We start from the raw sequence: 17829 nt of genomic DNA on the forward strand, positions 1-17829 counted from the left end.
GCTTCTGGTGCTCACACAATGAACGACCTGATGGAAATGGCTTCACCTTAGAAATAGAACCGCTCCAGGGAAAGCTCTTTCCCCAGTGAGGCAAAACACTGCTTTTCTCCAATGTTGAAAGCTTGGCTACACACTATTTTAATTGTGTGTGTGTGTGTGTGTGTGTGCGCGCGCGTGTGTGTGCGCGCACACACACACGCACACTCTGAAAAACTGACATCCATTTCTAAAAAACACCCATGTATGTTACTGGGCCATCGCAACACAACAGAATTCCCTTTCAAACCTTTATGCCGTGCAAACACATCCGTCATTATCCTTTCTCTCGTAGGGTAAAAATTTGCGGAGAGAGGACTGCCACCCAGGATGCTGCGCCTAATACATTCTAAGCTGCCCCCAAATGGGGAAGGCTGGAGGAGGTGGGACCACAGAAACATCTAACGCTGGCCAGCTGGGTATTTCTGCAAAACGACAATGTGAGGAAAGCTATAACTGAAAAGGAGCCCAGATGCATGCACACTCCCTTCCAAGTTCCTGCAATCAAACTCTGGAGTTAAATGACATTATCAACAGATGGAAAAAAAAACCAATGTGCTTTTCATATTGTGACTACATGTTTGCTGATCTGGACATGTGCATGGCACACGTGTGCATGCATGTGCATTTTACATGCATGTCTGTTTCGCATATCCCATTAACTCTGGGTCATGTGCATGGGACATGCGTGCATGCATAGACATCTTACATACATGTGTGCTTCGCATATCCCATTCTCTGGGTCATACCTGCCACTGGTTTCCAGTCTGCGCGGGCACATAAGGTGCTGGCAGACTCCGCAGGCTGTTCTTCACAGGAGATCCCCCAAGGGGATTCCCCACCTCCCCAGAGGAGGACTCAGCAGACAGAGCCATGGAGTACTGCGGGTAGTTGTACAGGTTGTTGTAGTAAGGAAACAGAGATGGCTGGTAAAAGCTGCTGTAGTAGGCAGGGTCTGACACCAGGTCCGGTGCGTTCTCCGCATGCCCTCTGCTGGAGACAGCAGGAATATCCTGGATGACCATGCGCCCCTCTGAAACGGAAAGGAGAAAAAAAAAAAGACGTGTAAGATTTAACGTAGGGGGGCTCACAAACCTTGTCCTCTAAACCTTAACCACGCCTGAACGATTTCCTTCAAGCTGAGCAAAGAACCTAACCATACAAGGGAGCAGTCATTTTCTGCCGCTTCAGCCCCAAGGGGAGCTGGTGGCCACAGCTGAAAGACCCTTGGCCATGTTACTTTTATTAAGAATACCAAATTACTTTAGAGGTGGATTAAGTGACACAAAGCCTGACGTACCTCACATACCCCTACCCAAATGTCATGAAACTGGAGATCAAATCCAGTTAACCTGTCCACGAATTCCTATCATGTGATAAACTACTGTCACCCAGGAATTCAGTAAGGGGCTGGGTTTGAGCACACACTGTTTCCTTTATGTCCTTCCATGGTGGATACTCTAGTCTTTAGTAGGGACCAGAGTATGGACCTGGAATAGATCAACTTGTTCTGCAAAAGTACAGTTAGCACTACTTGAACTTTGGTGGACCAGCCAAATCAATGCTGTGTCGCAATAAAGCTTTTTCCCATAATTGAGAAGAGACTCCGTTTAGTCCCCAAAGGGGAATTAGTCAGCCTGTCACATTCATCAGGATCCGCCAAGAATCTAGCAATTTAGGTGACAAACTAGAGCTGCTGATTCTTCAGCTGAAATGGAGGAGGGTTTCCATTGTATCCTGTCTAAATGAGAGACTGGACTAACGCCTCCGGCCTCGGTCCGATGGACATCCACTCACACAATGGTCTAAGAGATGAGCCAGCCCCTGAAGCGGCAGGAGCATCCCTTGTACTACCCACAGGAAGCCTGCAGTGTAGGGCGAAAGCGGCAATGGAACTTCCAATTATACGGCTACCAGTATAACCGCAGCACCCATAAACTACTATGGAAGTTCAGAGGAAGGGAAGATTTAACTTGCAGTTTAGAGATGAATTCAACCTTTGCGTCACACCCTGGAGAAGGAAGGAGAGAGCTGAGGTGAGGCTCGGAGTTCAAAGGCCTAGCAGAGAGATGGGGGCTGCGGGGGAGGTAAGTAAAACAGAAGGTGGGAAATGAGGGGAAAAGAACATGGGCAAAGAGATAAAGGCAGAAGATGGAGTGACAGGAAAGACATCAGGCAGAAGAAGAATAAAAGCAGGGACAGGCTGGGCTGGAAGGGAGGCTGGGAAGTCTTTATCCAGTTTCAAGATGGGATGTAATAGGAAACAATGAAGATGTCTGAGTTAGTGGATGGAGATCCGCTTGATGGAAATTCTTGGGCAAAGTGAAGGAGATGAGAAAGACCAACTAGGAAGCGACACAATATCAGACAGAGATCACGTTAGGCCCCAAATGTGGGACATGAAAGCAGAAAGAACTGGAGGAGGGTGGGACATCAGGACTGAAGAGAAAGGGGTGAAGAGCAGGAGTGAGGCAGGGGCATGTTCTGTTTAATCTAGACACTGGGCATGAGGTACGGGACCGAGTGAAGGTAAGGAACTCGAGACTTCCTGGGAGCCACAGAGACTGGCAGCTGAGATCTGGAATCACTACCCAGCAATGGCTACATCTGGGGAATGGGGTGGAGCTAAGGCAGGCACTGAGGGAAGCAGATGCAGCTCCACAGAAGCAAAGCTGACAGAGACGGCAGAGGGTCCCACTGCAATGTCAGTCCACGCTCAGAAACCGTACAAATCCGAGCTGGTCAAGATGGACACGGGTCTCTGGGATATTCTGTTGTGCAAAGAAAGCCACGGCATCTGACCTGCTAAGTAGCTTAGAACAAGCAAGCATGCAGAGACACAAGATGGCTGCAAGCGGCCAGATGATCCTGCAAGGAGCATCATGCCACGTGCCCCCTGTGCCTAGCATAATACCAGACCCAGAGCAGCAAGTGTTTTTAACTAAAGAGAGCAGTAAGCAGTAGTTTTTTAAGTAGTATAAATACGAGGCAAAAACTGAAGCTCCGAGAACCACAAGTTCTTGCTACTTCAGTTATGACAAAGAAGGGTTCAATATACCAAGGCGTGAAGAAGAGGCTCCCAGAGAAATTCCCAGAACGATGTGTGGTCCAAAAGCGCTTGGAGGGAGGGGTGTCCTGGATAAATGTGTAGAAGGAGGAAGAGAAAACACACAAGGGAGGGTGTATGCACTCAAGGTGCAAGCCAGGTTTGGGTCAAGTCTATAACTGAAGCCTCCGTACAGCCTTATTTTAAAAACTGCAACCTCCTTTTCCTGAGAGGATCCAAATCCATCCACCATAGGCTCCCACAACTGCACTGGCGAGCCACAGTCTGTTTCTTTTCTTTCTTCTCTCCTCCCTACTATTTTCTTATATAAAACAACAATGTTGGGGGCTGGAGAGAGGGCTCATGGATTAAGAGCACTTGCTGCTCTTGTATAGGATCTAAGTTCAGTCAGTTCTCAGCACCCACACAGCATCTCATAACTGCCTGCAACTCCAACTCCAGGGGATCCGATGCCCTTGCCTGCCTTCTGCAGACATCACGAACACAAACAGTGCGCATAACTACATGGAGCCTCTCACATACACTCATAGAAAAAGGTAAAACAATTCATTGGCATCCTTGGTCATTTTTGGTAGCTAACGCTTTTGCTTTCAGTGTTGGGTCCTTTATTCTTTATCTGCTTACAAAAGCAATATGAACTTCTCAAAAATGACAAACCATGCAGACATTTAAAACATGAAAGGGATAGATGAATAGTTGATCACCCAGCCTAAGTATTGGTGGGTCATTTCCCAAGCAATCTCAGACCCTGGTGGAAGGCATGTTGAATACTTAAACTGCTCCTGTGGTAGGAATCTGGAGATACCTTAGGGCCTGGGCCTCAAAAGTCATGTCCTTACTAGAGAAAACAAGACAGGGTAGCAGGCAAAAGAAAAAGAAAAGAAAAGGAAAGGAAAGGAAAGGAAGAAGGAGGGAGGGAGGGAGGGAGGGAGGGGGGGGAGGGAGGGGGGGGGGAGGGAGGGGGGGGAGGGAGGGAGGGAGGGAGGGAGGGAGGAGGGAGAAGAAGAAGAAGAAGAAGAAGAAGAAGAAGAAGAAGAAGAAGAAAAGAAGAAGAAAAGAAGAAGAAGAAGAAGAAGAAGAAGAAGAAGAAGAAGAAGAAGAAGAAGAAGAAGAAGAAGAAATCAAAACCCAAGGTATCAGGCGTCTAAGACGGAGGCTCAGCACACTTTGTCATCTCTGAGCTCCTCTCATCAAGGCCACAGTTTGCAGAGGAACAAAATAATGGTGGTAATAACGCTCAAGGTAACAAAATAAACTGAACCGTAAACCTCAGATTTAAAATGCTGGGCCAGGTCAAGTCATACTGAGCTTTGCCAAGGCTACTTGACAGTTAATGATGCCATCATTTCCCCATATTCGAATTTTGTTTTGTTTTGTTTTTTCAAGTTATTCTGAGCTTTAATGGCAAGTTGAGATGTATTTTGGTAAAGTCCAGTTTCACAGCAAGATTTGAATACTGAAACCAAGTGAGCTTTCAACAGTGCATGCCCCCCAAATACTACACACAAAATGACTAAATGCCCTAAGAGGGTTTTTTAATCTCTATTAAACCATCAGTTTTTTTTAATAGGGTGTGTGTGTGTGTGTGTGTGTGTGTGTGTGTGTGTGTGTGTGTTGCCAGAGACTGACCCAGGGCCTTAGCACATACTAAGCAGGTGCTGCACCAGGAAGGAACACCTCCAGATTAGAATTCTCTATTTCAATGTTCTCAACTGAAACTTGGTCAATGTCGAACACAGTTTCATGGCTCCCAGCTTTAATGAACATGCTGTTGCTATATGAAAAACCCAAGAGCTGGCAAAAACCAACACCCGAAGAGTCACATATCGGTTCCAATGCTTTAGTAAGATCTGAAGCAGTTCCAATAGCATCACCCAGAACACTTAGTGTTACACAAGACTCAAACCACAGCGATACACTTGTTTAATTTTCATTTTACTCTTTTACAGATATAGATGATAGAGAGATAAAAGGTTAATACACAGTCTTAGGTACTGGGGGTGGAGCCCAGAACCTTGCACGTGTAAGGTGTTTTGCCACTGGGTGATATGCTCAGCCTTTATTTTTGTGTTTTAAGATTTCCATGCCACATCAATAGTATGCACAGTCTCCACGTGACTGGGCTGAACGGTTTATCCAGGATTCTAGAGGGATGAGCTGAAATGGAGATGACTTAGGGAGGTGGAGAACACTCACAAGGAGGCTAAAATGAAGTCACAAAGACAGAAAAGAATGTTCCAGGAGCAGTGGCCAGATAAACATGGCTGGCAGGCAAGGGTAGTGCGGAGGGTCATCAGAAGAAGGAGAAAATGATTCTGAGACCCCCAAAGGAAGCTTGCTTTGATGGTTTCTACGTCCCCTGAATGTACACCCTTTATACTTGCCAGCTCAGGACCAGGAAAGCCATATGTTTCCCTTCCAAGTCTGCGCAGTGCTGAGATCTCATGCTGTAGGCACTCCAGCCTGAGAAGAAATCGCTACAGTACCACCTTTCCTGCCACCACGCCTTTCCTGCCTACGACAGCCACAGTCATGGCTACTCCCCACGGAGGGGCAAAGGGTGTTCTCCCCAACACAGAGAGGTCACCTAAGTAGGCCAAGCTAAGTATCTCAGTAAGTAGTGAAAACCCTCAAATTAAGATTTCCAACTCAGGCACAGCAGTGGACACCTTAATCCCAGCACTAGGGAGGCACAGACAGACGGCTCTCTCTGAGCTTGAGGCCAGCCAGGTCTACTTGCCTGCCTTAAAAAATGTAATTAAAAAAATTCTAACTCAAGATAGCCAGAAAACAAATCAAAATTTCTATGTGTGTACACATACCTATGTATACACACATAACTTTCATAACGTTGTTTTTCACATACAAATAAAAAAGCTTCTTCCGAATCAAGGGAGAAAAACAGTAAGAATGGAAAACCACCTCTGCAAACCTTACTGAGGACACCCGCACTCACACTCCCTTGGTCTGGTTGGGAATTCCTCCAGCCAGTCTCCAAGCCTCGTGTATCGTGTGAGGTGCTATGACGGGGAGGGGCACTACCGGGAGGTGTGGCCTTGTTGGAGTAGGTGTGGAAGAAACACATCACTAGGGGTGGGCTTTGAGGTATCAGATGCTCAAGCCAGGCCCAGTGTCACTCTCTTCCTGCTGCCAATCCAGGTGCAGAACTCTAAGGTACCTCTGCAGCACCATGTCTGCCTGCATGCTGCCATGCTTCCCACCATGACAATACTGAACTAACCCTTTAAACATAAGCCAGCCCCAATCAAAGGTTTTTCTTTATAAGAGCTTCCATGGTCATGCTGCCCCTTCACAGCAATAGAAACGCTAAGACATCATGTCAGGGTCCTTTAAGCTCCACAGACAATACCACTGATACAAAGACCAGAGGCATAGATTGCAAAAGACATATCTTAATGGCTGCGTTGAGAAATCTGAAGCTAGATGCCACTCTGTGTCTTTCTGGATTGAAAACTGGCCAGTACTGTTTAATGTTATTAATAAGGGATTAGTTCGTGACATCAAGCCCAAGTAAAGGTGGTATTTTTCTTACCTTTACGAGATCATCAACTCAGAGGTTCTCGGCCATGTTGCAAACAGTAATAGAAAGTTAGTTTTCTCCCCACTGCTGGGGACTGAGCCCAGGACCTTGCACTTTAACCAACCACCCATGTTTGTTTTTTAAGTGAGGGTCTCTTTACATAACCTAGCCTAGGTTCAAATCTGTGATCCTTGTGCCTCAGTTTCTAAGTGCTATGATTACAAGAACACACCCAGCAGATCTGATGTCTCAAGTGTTGTGACCATTGTCATATATCTTAATTTGCATGGAAATCCAGCAGGACTAGATCCATCTAGAAGAATAGCATAAGGCAGAGAAGTGGGTACTATCGCATCCACTCTGAGTTCCTAGTCTCCACACGTCCATCTGCAGGCCTAGGGCTTGTAGGCCACCACCTGCCACGCTAAGGCTCACACACGGCACGGCACCTTCTGAACATCTCATTCTCCGACAAGCCTTCACAGTCCTGTTACTATTTTTCTGGTACTAACATACACAATGTGAAATACGATTTGCTCCCTCATGAGAGATCAATACCCATACATGATAAACACCCTTATTGATCGTGGAGTGTTAGATGCTGGTCTTTGGGCCTGCAGCATATTAATAGTAGTTAACCAGTCATTCATTTTAAGGTGGGTGTAGGCTTCCCCCTCTCTTCTCTGCTGTCATGATTCCCAGTATTGCTGCACTCTGCATCCTCTGTATTCAAACTTGGAACTATACCCACTTCGGCGTGTGAAGGAAGAGAAGGTCCACAAAGGAAACCAAACCTCCCACTGCGAACTGTAGTACTCGATTCACAATGAAAAGAGGTGTCTTTCTTTTTGTATCTATAATCCCATGCTTTGTAGACTTCTATGCCACTATGTGTTGCCAGTCAGGAAAAACCTTCACCAGTAAATATGAGTAAATCTGAAACATAAGACTACCCTTCACCAACTAATACGAACTCAGAACTAGGAGGTCCTTGTTTGCTTAACACCATCCTTTGAATATGGCATTCTGTGGATCTAGAGGTGAAGCTGGGGTTTTCCTCAATGAAACAAGAAGACAAAATAGCTACCTTTTTTTTTTTTTTTTAAAAAAATCATTCTCTGCAGGGCATTCCCATGTCCAGATTAATCAGATTCCACACTGAGGAACAATGGAGTAATACAAGCTATGAAGGAGGCTAAACAGACAGGCTTGTTGTTTATCAGGTTCCTCAGAGAGTGAAACATTCTACAGGAAATCTCCTTAAGCAGGAAGGTAAACAACAGCTTCAGGAAGTCCCTGAAATTTAGCAGATTCACTAGATTCCTGCCTGACAGAGTAAGCAATAAAACCTGGAACTGAGCTGAAAAGAAGACTCTCAGACAATCTGAGCTGCGTGGAAGACGCTCAGACCAACTGAGGCACCTGGAAAGGGCACCCTTCAACCCACTGAGTTGCCTGACGGCCGTGCAGTACACTCCAGGTTCTCAGTTTTGTAAACTGTCCTGAGTGCTGGGTGGACCTTGGTGATGTAGCTGTCTGTAGTGATATTTGATTTGTATTTTAATAAATAAAACTTGCTGGAAGATCATAGAGTAAAACAGCCCCAGTGGTCAACCTCACAGACTCATCAGTGGTCACACACACCTTTTCAGATGGTTCAGATGGTTTCCCCAGCCAGGAACTCCCCCAAAAGACAGGTAGAATAGATGGAGAGACAACAGCTACAGCCAACTTGGGGCTACTCTGACGCAGGGAGCCAAAAGGTGCATCAGGAGAGATCATCCCATGTTCATCTTTGGCCCTAGGTAGGTCTGAGCAGATTAAATAAGGCTCACTGAGGTCACCAGTTGTAGAGAGAGGCAATGAAGCTTCATGAAAGAGTTTCAAAATTATGGAAATGTAATGGCTCAGAGAGAATGACTGAGGATTACAGGGAGCTAATTGAGTTAGTGCCTCCTAACCATGCTTTGTGCTCAACTTTGATCAGTGCAGCAAGCAACTGATGCAAATGGTTGGACCCTTTCCAGACAGTATTAGACCTTGCTTGTGTTCCAAATTCAGTACCCTGTTAGCTGTGAGACCCCAGGGTCACCTGACACTTGCTCAGAACTCATGACAATTACTTTGATGGTCACCAAGGTAACCAAGATTACCGAGGTATCTTTGAAACTCCACCACTTGTTATGGAATGGTGGTTCAGGATGTTGGCTTGCCATGCTCATCATCGGGAAAAAGTTTTGTTATATAGGTGACATAATGCTGGTCTCCAAAGGAGATCTGAAGTGAAGCAGAAGGCCCCTCCATAAAAGGAAGGAGAGAAAAATCTGAATTTTACTTCATATTGTTTCACATAGCTTTTGTTCAACTCGAGACTCCACAGGGCAGGGATGGAAAGAATGGGCATAACGGAGGGCAGACTAAGGTGGAGTGGTACTGTATAGGTACACATGCAACCACAGAGCTCAGGAAACTGAGGCAGGAGGATTACCAGTTTGAGGCATCTTGGCTACACAGTGAGTTCTAGACTAACTTGAGCCACATAGTGAAACTCAGTCTCTTATAAACAAGAAAATGACCATTTGTCAAGTATGGGTCAAGAATAGTCCCAGCTATCTGAAAAGGCTCTCTCTTTGGGCAATTTGCCTTTGTGATGCTGAGTTTTCTTCACTATTTCAGCCAAAGCAACAGCCCACAGTAACAGCTATGCAAACCTGGCTGCACCCTCTTAACCAGAGAGAAAGGAAGTCTGGGACATGCATGGAAATGCTCTCATTCTTAATTTCTGAAGATATTTTTCATTAAAGTACTTTAGTTATGCTAGCAATTCATGCTAGCAATTATTATGATGTGTCATTGTCGGGTTTTGTTTTCTTTGTTGTCTTCTTGATACAAGCCAGAGTCATCCGGAAAGGGGGAAACTCAATTGAGGGGTTACCACCATCAGACTGGCCTAACGGCAAGTCTGTGGGGGGCATTGTCTTGATTAATGATTGATGTGGGAGGGCCCAGTCCACTAAGGAAAATGGCACCCCAGGTATGGTTGTTCTGAGCAGTGTTAAGAAAGCAGGCTGAACAAAGTCACGGGGAGCCAGCGGGTAAACAGTACCCATCCGTGGCCTTTGCAAGTCACGGGGAGCCAGCGGGTAAACAGTATCCATCCGTGGCCTTTGCTTCAGTTCCTTCCTCCAGGTTCCTACTTGAGCGTCTGCTGGTATCTCTCACTGATGCACTGTTATGGGAACACGTAAGCTCAATAAACCCTTTCCTCCCCGAGTTGCTTTTAGTCACTAGTTTACAGCAACTTGACACAAGCTGAAGTCATCTGAGAGGACAGAACCTCAAATAAGAAAACGCCTCCAAGACCAGGCTACAGGCAAGCCTGTAGGGCATTTTCTTAATTAGTGGTTGGTGTTGGAAGACCCTGGCCACTGTGGGTAAGGACACCCCTGGACTGGTGGTCCTGGTTCTACAAGAAAGCAGGCTGAGCAAGTTATGGTAAGCAAGACAGCAAGCAGCTCCCCGACATGGTCTCTGCATCAGCTCCCACCTCCAGTTTCCTTCCCTGTTTGAGTTCCTGTCCTGACTTCCTTCAATGCTGGATAGGGACATGGAAGTGTAAGCCAAATAAATCTCCCTCCTCCCCAAGTTGCTTTGGTCATGGCGTTTCATCACAGTGATAGTAACCCTGACTCAGAGTGTTCTGTTGCAGCAACAGAAAGCTAACTAGGACACTTACTCTAATTTTAAAAGATACTTTTAAATGTCTCAACTTCAGTCTCTGTATGGTCTCAACAGATATGACCCGTATAAACAAAGGTTCTCGAGACCCTCAACAATCTTTAAGATTGCTAAAGGGTTCTGCAACTGAAATGTTAGAAAACTTCTGTCTTCTAGACATTTCTTTTTTCCAGCAATTGGAGGCCAGTGTCTGATTATGAGGTGGCTCTCTAAGCAATGAAATCCCAATGAGTCACCTGTAGCCTCACACTGAAGCCTGGATCACTGTGACAACTACAGATGGCGAGGCATTGAACCTCAGGGCGAGAGCACCCACTCTGAGTCAAACTGCTGAAACAGATCCGGAATCTCCTGCCACCTGTCCATCACGCAAGTAACTTGTTTCACACCCCAGAACCTATACCTGACATGGGCATAATTGTCTAAAAAGTCCTTGCCTATCTAATATGCAGGCTCCAGCCCACGGCAAGTGTTCTGAAAACACTATTACTGTTATCTTGACCACAGCACAGCTCTAGCATTCTCGGTCACGCAGCCAGAAAGCCAGCAGACAACCCCCGCGAAGTCCTTGTCCGGAGTGCTCCTCATTAGGGCGCCATAGGAGACTGCTTTGCACCTGCAGGGCTTCCCAAAGGCAACCTAACTTGGAACGGAGTACAGACCTCTTTTCGTGGCCTTCTCAGAGGTCAGACGGTAGCCTTGAATGCAGTCAGTGTGATACCACTCCCTAAAGCCATAATCAGGAAGCGCGGGAACAATCTGCTTCTCCCACAAGGCAGTCATGACAGGGCTATTTTAAATGGCAAACATAAATCTGGTGCCAGGAGAGCAGCAACCGCTCTCTGTGCACTCTCGGGAACAGGGACCACGGCGACTGAGTGACAGGTTCAACGAAGAGGGGCGCAGCTCACCATTCCTTCCCTTCCCCAAATCCTGCGCCCCACCCCCACCCCACCCCTTCCTCTCTGCTTCTGACTTAAATGCTGCTGCTACAGCACTTTCCCAGAGACAGAATTTTATTCATAGGGGAGTGGGGGTGGGGGCTGCAGTTTCAGGGCCGAACTTTCAGCTCGCTATAAAGTTAATGTGCTATTCAATGTTCGTTCCAGCCAGGAAGGTGGGGTTGTGTATTTTCTGCCACCCTGGAAGGCCATTATCAGTAATTGCCCATTACAGCACATAATTATTTCTCCTAGCGTAGTCTGTGACCTCCAGGCTTTGCACGCTGGCACAGCAAACCATTTCATCTTACCAAATTTGGGAAGGAAGCTTTTGACCTTTGGGACTGTAATGCTACACACTCTAAGCCCAGGAGAGGATGGACACACATTACAAGCATGCCGGACCACAGCCTAGACTGTTTCAACTATCACCCCAATGTACTTTCCTCACCTCCACAGTTTTACCTCCCCTCAAATAAAAAAGAAAATAAAACGTAATCAACTCTCCATTACGGGGGAGTTGATGGCCCAAACAGGAAATTATCTCAAGCCCTCTCTACTCCCTGTCCTTTTATTTTGTGTTTAATTATGTCTTAGCCACTGTTCTATGGCTGTTGAAAGACACCACGACCAAGGCAACTCAGAAAGCATTTAACTGAGGGCTTGCTTACAGTTTCAGTCCACTGTCATCACGGCAGGGAGCATGGTGGCACTCCTGATGCAGAAACGGTAGCCGAGAGCTACATCTCAGTCCGCAGGCCAAGAAAGAAAGACACACGGGACCAGGTGTGGGCTTCGGAAAACCTCAAAACCCACCCACCCCCAGTGACACTCTTCCTCCAGCAGGCCACACCTCCTAATCCTTCTAATCTTTTTGGAGTTCCACAAAGTCTAGCATGCTCTTTAACTACCACGACTGGGAAAAGACAGACTAGAGCAGATCATAGAGAGAGAAACTTTAAAATTGAGAGTGAGCAGGCATACTCCCCAGTTACACGGAGTAGAAGGAGAGAAATCATGGTCCAATCAGTGATGAAAATGAGATTTGGGGATTTAAGTGATTTTTAAATGACCATTCAGGGCCACATCCCCTTACCTTTACACAACTGTTCAATATTAGCCAGGAGAGGACAGAGAGTGGGGTTGCAAGTTGAAGCTACGGAAGCCAATGCCTAGCCATTCCTTGGTATGTCTTCTCCTCTACCAGTACATTCTTTGGAAGTTTCAATGTTCCCTATGCATGAAAGACAGACCTCTACACCACCAGTGTTCAGAAACAACTCTAAGGAGTGTAAACTGCCGGGGATAAGCCAACTGGGATTCTGTATGGGTCCACTAAAGGATTTCATTTCCCCCCTTCCTTCGGAATAAAATTCCCCTCAAGGGAGAGTTGTTTCTGCAGACAGAAGTTCACCCTTTCTTTCAGCCTTCATTTTAACCACATGACCTCATATGAAACACAGAGAATTAACCTTAGCAACGGCGTTTACAGAGCGAGCTGCAAGGAAGGCCCTACAAGCCATTTTATCCATCTTGAAATGCAAGTGGCAGATCTGGAGACACACAAGGCACAGGTAACCGGCAGTGGGGACCACAGCTGAGGAACCCCGGTAGGAGACCTGGCAACTGACCTCTATGCTACACAGGAAAGCGTGAGAGCTGTGGCGAATATGGCATGTAAACCCTGCTGATGGCTGACAGGGAATCTGTTGTTGTGGTCCTTATGTCTGGGAGAGACTGAATGCCTCCCATTACCACTCATACTGGAGGTACGATTCACAGAGGCCAAGCGTCTCAAGATGCTGTGACGAGACCGTTACAGTCACGGTCATCTTTTCACTGAGAAACGCTGAGTAAAGCAGGGACCAAGGGTCATAATTTGGTATCGGACTGCTAGTCACTGCCCTAAAGCCTTCAGCTGGGGATCTTCTGGTCTATCCTAAAGCAATTCCCTCCAGTGCCGGCCTCATTTGTCTCTGCTGCATCAGTACCTTTATCAGCTGGCTGCAACGGACACAGCTGCCGGGCGCTGTTCTCAAACACTGTGCTTAAGTTACCCTGAACTGTGTATGGTGACTTGGTGCCAGGTTAAAACTGCCAACAGCTTAGGTATAGTGGGCTCTTGTGAAAATGCCACCCTAGGGGCTGGGACACCAACTTCCACAGAGACAGGTGACATAGCCTAGCCAATCAGTGTGGTGCCATATTACCATTGTTTTCGTTGGCTTCACAGGCTGCAGTTTCACTACATAATGGCAGAACTGACTATTTTCCAGTAAGGGAGAGTAGAACAGACTCTGGAAACTTAGAACACATGTACACACGTACACACGTACACACACACACACACACACACACACACACACACACACACTCCTAGGCCAGCCTTAACCTCTCAGCCTCCTGCCTCAGCTCTGGGTGCTGAGATTATAAATGTGTTTCATCACAGCCAGCTTAGTGTTTGCTTTTCTACTGATTTTTCCCCACCCTGCACCCCAACACTGAGGATATAACTCTGGTTTCCAGATGCTAGCCTACATCCTCAACCTGTTGTTGCTGTTTTATTTAAAACATGTATTATCATGTGTAGGGGGTAGGGAGGGAAGGAGGGAAGGACGGAGGGAGAAAGGGAAGGACGGAGGGAGGGAGAAATATGTAGTCTTATGCACTAGGTTCCTTTGCTTGCTGAACCATCTTACCAGCCTCCCCCACCACACACACACACAGCCTTTCATTTTACCATAAGACAGGGTCCAGCAGTTTTCTAAGCTGGTCTTGAACTCCTAGATTCTACAATCCTCCTGCTTCAGCCCCCCAAGTATCGACGACAGCAAAGTACGTGTCACCACACTCAGACAAAAGTATCTTACTCTTTCCTTTTCTTTTGACAGAGCCCACGGCTTCCTCATTCTCAGGAAGGTGCTCTTCCACTGAGACATCTACTTCTAGCCAGCTAGCTCTGGCCTTTCCTTAATGGAAAAGTCTGCCAAATTTCAACAGAAGTAAATTAGAAACTGAATGAGATTATCACAAGTTATACTGGGCCTGTCTAATAAACTACTATGGCACTGAAGAAACCATTAACGTGAAAGAGCTGTCACTGGGCCACTCAGTCATCTGCCTCACAGGGGAACTTACTTTCCCATCTCAAGATTGGTTTTAAAAGTTTTGCCCCTCTGGATCACCAGGAACCTAATATGCCTTGGAAAATTCCATGTCACAAAAGTACTAGAAGTCACTCAGTGGCCACAACCGGTATCGAATAAGGACGTCAGGCACTGGCAGGAAGGGGCACCTATCTGGTGGCGGGGCACCTATCCGGTGGCACAGTCTTGTAAGTCTGTGGGCAGCACTTTGGTATCATCGCCAACCCCTAAACTGTCCTGGTAGACTGAAGCTTCAGTCCCCAGAGGATAAGAAACAACACTGGCTTATTCTAAGCAGAAAAAATACTTGCTGGAAAACGGGAGAACACAGTGTTTCTTTCCTTAATGAACAATAAGACAAGGGTCATGATTTGGACAAACAGCCCAGAGGCCTATGAGTAGAGGTTTAAAATTTGGGGCTGGATGTCAGTAACGACTACAAAATAAGAACACCATAGCTGAATTATACCTTTAACCCTTTATTATACCATTATCTCTTTAATTCCAGCACTTGAGTCTGAGGGGAGCTTGGTCAACACAGCAAGTTCCAGGTCAGCCAGGGCTACCAAGTGAGACTGTCATATTTATGTCAGAGAAATAAATATTTTGAAGGTGATTAAAATTCCCAGGAAAGAAAGTAAAGACAGAGACAGCTCCGAAAGTTTTTTTTTTATGTGTTCATAATGTATGAGAAAATTTTCAACCAAGAATGAACACAGCAAGATTTGTAAAGGGGGGACTCTGCTCTGCTAGGGTCTACACAGACTCCTCAGAGGTGCGTGCACTGTTGGGGAGACCATGCATGATGTTGTCAAGTTAACAGGAACATGCGATTTGCTATGTTCAGAGATGGAAACTGGATAAGTCACATATACTCTACATTCAGTTTGTAAGTCATCTAAAAATGACTCAGAGGGCTCCGGACAAAGCTCAGTCATAGTGATTGCCTAGAATGTGCGAGGCCCTGGGCTTGACTCTACCACCTGAGCATGCGCACACTCACACGACACATGTATGTGCACACTCCTCCCCAAACAAAGACACCAAAAAGTGTTGCAAAAATGAGCGGAAGAGCAAACAAAACAAGACCTCATCATGTCTGAATATAAAAATGGATCAATCCATCTTTAATGTCTCAACTAGAAATAGCGTTCATGATTTTTTGAGATCTCAGATAATACTGGTGCCCCATACGCTAATCAAAACTTAGAGAATTTCAACAAGAAAAACTTAAGTCTGAGTAATTAAAACAGAACCATACACACACACACACACACACACACACACACACACACGTATGTGTATTTCATGCAGTTCAGGCTGGCATAGTATATATGTATATATTATATCAACGGATATATATTTATATATAATATATTTTAATAATCTTTGATTTTTTGGACAATTTTAATGTAGCTCAGGCTGGGTTTGAATTAGCAATTACACAGCCTAGAATGATCCTGAACTTGCAATTCTTCTGCCTCTACCTCTCAGGTGTTGGGATTAGAGCTGAATACAGAATCTTAAAACTGGAAGAAGTTGACTTACTTTACCTGTCCATTCATCAGACAGGATCAGAAGTCAGAGAGAGGCAGTGTCTGAGATGATGTCACTCCAATATGAAACTGTCACCAGTAGGGCTGCGCTCTGAACTGGTTTCTTTATTTACTCCCTCCCTCTCTCTCTCTCCTCCCTCCCCCCTCACACACACACACACACACACACACACGCACGCACGCACGCACACACACGCACACACACACACACGCATGCATGCATACACACACACACTGTGACCACCATACTGTCTATGTAAGAACAGTCTGTCTCCTTTAAAGAAATAGAGATTTAAGAGTTCAGAAAAGTGTGGAGCCTTGGTGGCGCATGTCTTTAATCCTAGCACTCAGAAGGCAGAGGTAGGCATGTTTCTGTGAGCTCCAGGTCAGCCTGGTCTAGGAACCAGGGTAGCCAGGGCTACACAGAGAAACTGCGTCTCAAGAAACTAAAGACATTCCAAGGGTAACTGAAGCCTGCTGTGCACTCCTGTTTTTAAAAAGAGCTGCGAGGGCTGGAGAGATGGCTCAGTGGTTAAGAGCACTGACTGCTCTTCCAAAGGTCCTGAGTTCAATTCCCAGCAACCACATGGTGGCTCACAACCATCTGTAATGAGGTCTGGTGCCCTCTTCTGGCCTGTAGACATACACGCAGAAAGAATATTGTATATATAATAAATAAGTAAATATTTAAAAAAAATTAAAAATAAAAAAATAAAAAAATAAAAAGAGCTGCGACAAATCCCAGCGTCAGAATATGCCTCTCCACGCCCAAGACCCTCGCTTAGAACCCTGCCATCGAGGAGAAGGGCTTAAAGAGTCAAGAGATGACATGAGAAATCCGGAGTGCTAGAGCCCTGAGATGTCCCTGGACCAGAGAAATGCCAGTACACCTCACTACAGGAGAAGAGGACTCGGTATTGTGCCCGAAGCCCCTGAGCTGAAGCATGGGGCTTAGTGAGAAAATCATATGGATGCCGTCTCAAGTCATCCACAGAGGAGGAAACAGAACTGCTCTTCCTTCCATGTGAGCAACCACAGTTTTTTCCAGAAAGAATCACTGGTCTGGAAAGCTCTGGTAACACGTATGACCGAATACCCAGCAGGTGTTCACAGGTCCAGCTAAGTCTGCAGCTGGCAAGTCCACCAACCCCACAGACTGGGCACAGCTTTGCTTATTACTGACACCATGCATCCTGCATGAACAGCTAAGAATGGGCAGACAAGGAGAGGATTGCCATTGCCACAGAAAATACGACACCATAAAAAGAATATGAGAAAACAATGAGAAACAGATTATTAAATTCTCAGGGACTGAGCAAAAAGAACTAGGGAGGAGAAACAAAGTCACTGCAGATTAAATATGGCAAGCTTTAAGCCAATTATAAAAGATCAAAGACAACAAGAAAGGGGAGGAGTAGCCTTACAAGTGACTGAGATAGGAGGCCTTGGGAGAAATATGGCCATGGGAGAATCATTACGGTTTACAGCTAAAGTAATCTAGGGGTGACTTTAGCATGAAATTCACTAGGAACCGCCACCCCAGGCAACTCACAGGGACAGAAAACAAAAGTCTCTTTTATTTTTTAAAAGGCATACAATCCCAGAGGGAGGAAACTACCAGGCTGGCACAGAGGAAACTGACAAAGAAAGATGCCAGCATCTCCAGCTGTATCTTAGATTTCCATGTCACCATGGCAGGAGCCCTCACCGAATGCCACCAGAGTTAAAGGTAAGGAAAAGGGTCTTGTGGCATTGGTACAGCACCAGCCTTGAAACATAATGATACTATGTCCCTAGTAGCCAT

General features: G+C 46.0%; 1 protein-coding gene across 2 annotated transcripts in view; it reads right to left on the reverse strand.

Annotated features, from left to right (window-relative positions):
* The window catches only part of Dmrt1 (doublesex and mab-3 related transcription factor 1), a 93872-nt gene that overhangs the window by 52857 nt on the left and 23186 nt on the right, over positions 1 to 17829 (reverse strand). For both annotated transcript variants that reach the window (XM_085693739.2, XM_085693740.2), the window contains exon 3: positions 786 to 1069. In XM_085693739.2, coding sequence (XP_085549865.2) covers positions 786 to 1069 — 284 coding nt within the window. The remainder of the gene's footprint in view (positions 1 to 785; positions 1070 to 17829) is intronic.

Source organism: Myodes glareolus, chromosome 7 (assembly GCF_982192425.1).
Source record: "Myodes glareolus chromosome 7, mMyoGla1.1, whole genome shotgun sequence".
NCBI lineage: Eukaryota > Metazoa > Chordata > Mammalia > Rodentia > Cricetidae > Myodes > Myodes glareolus.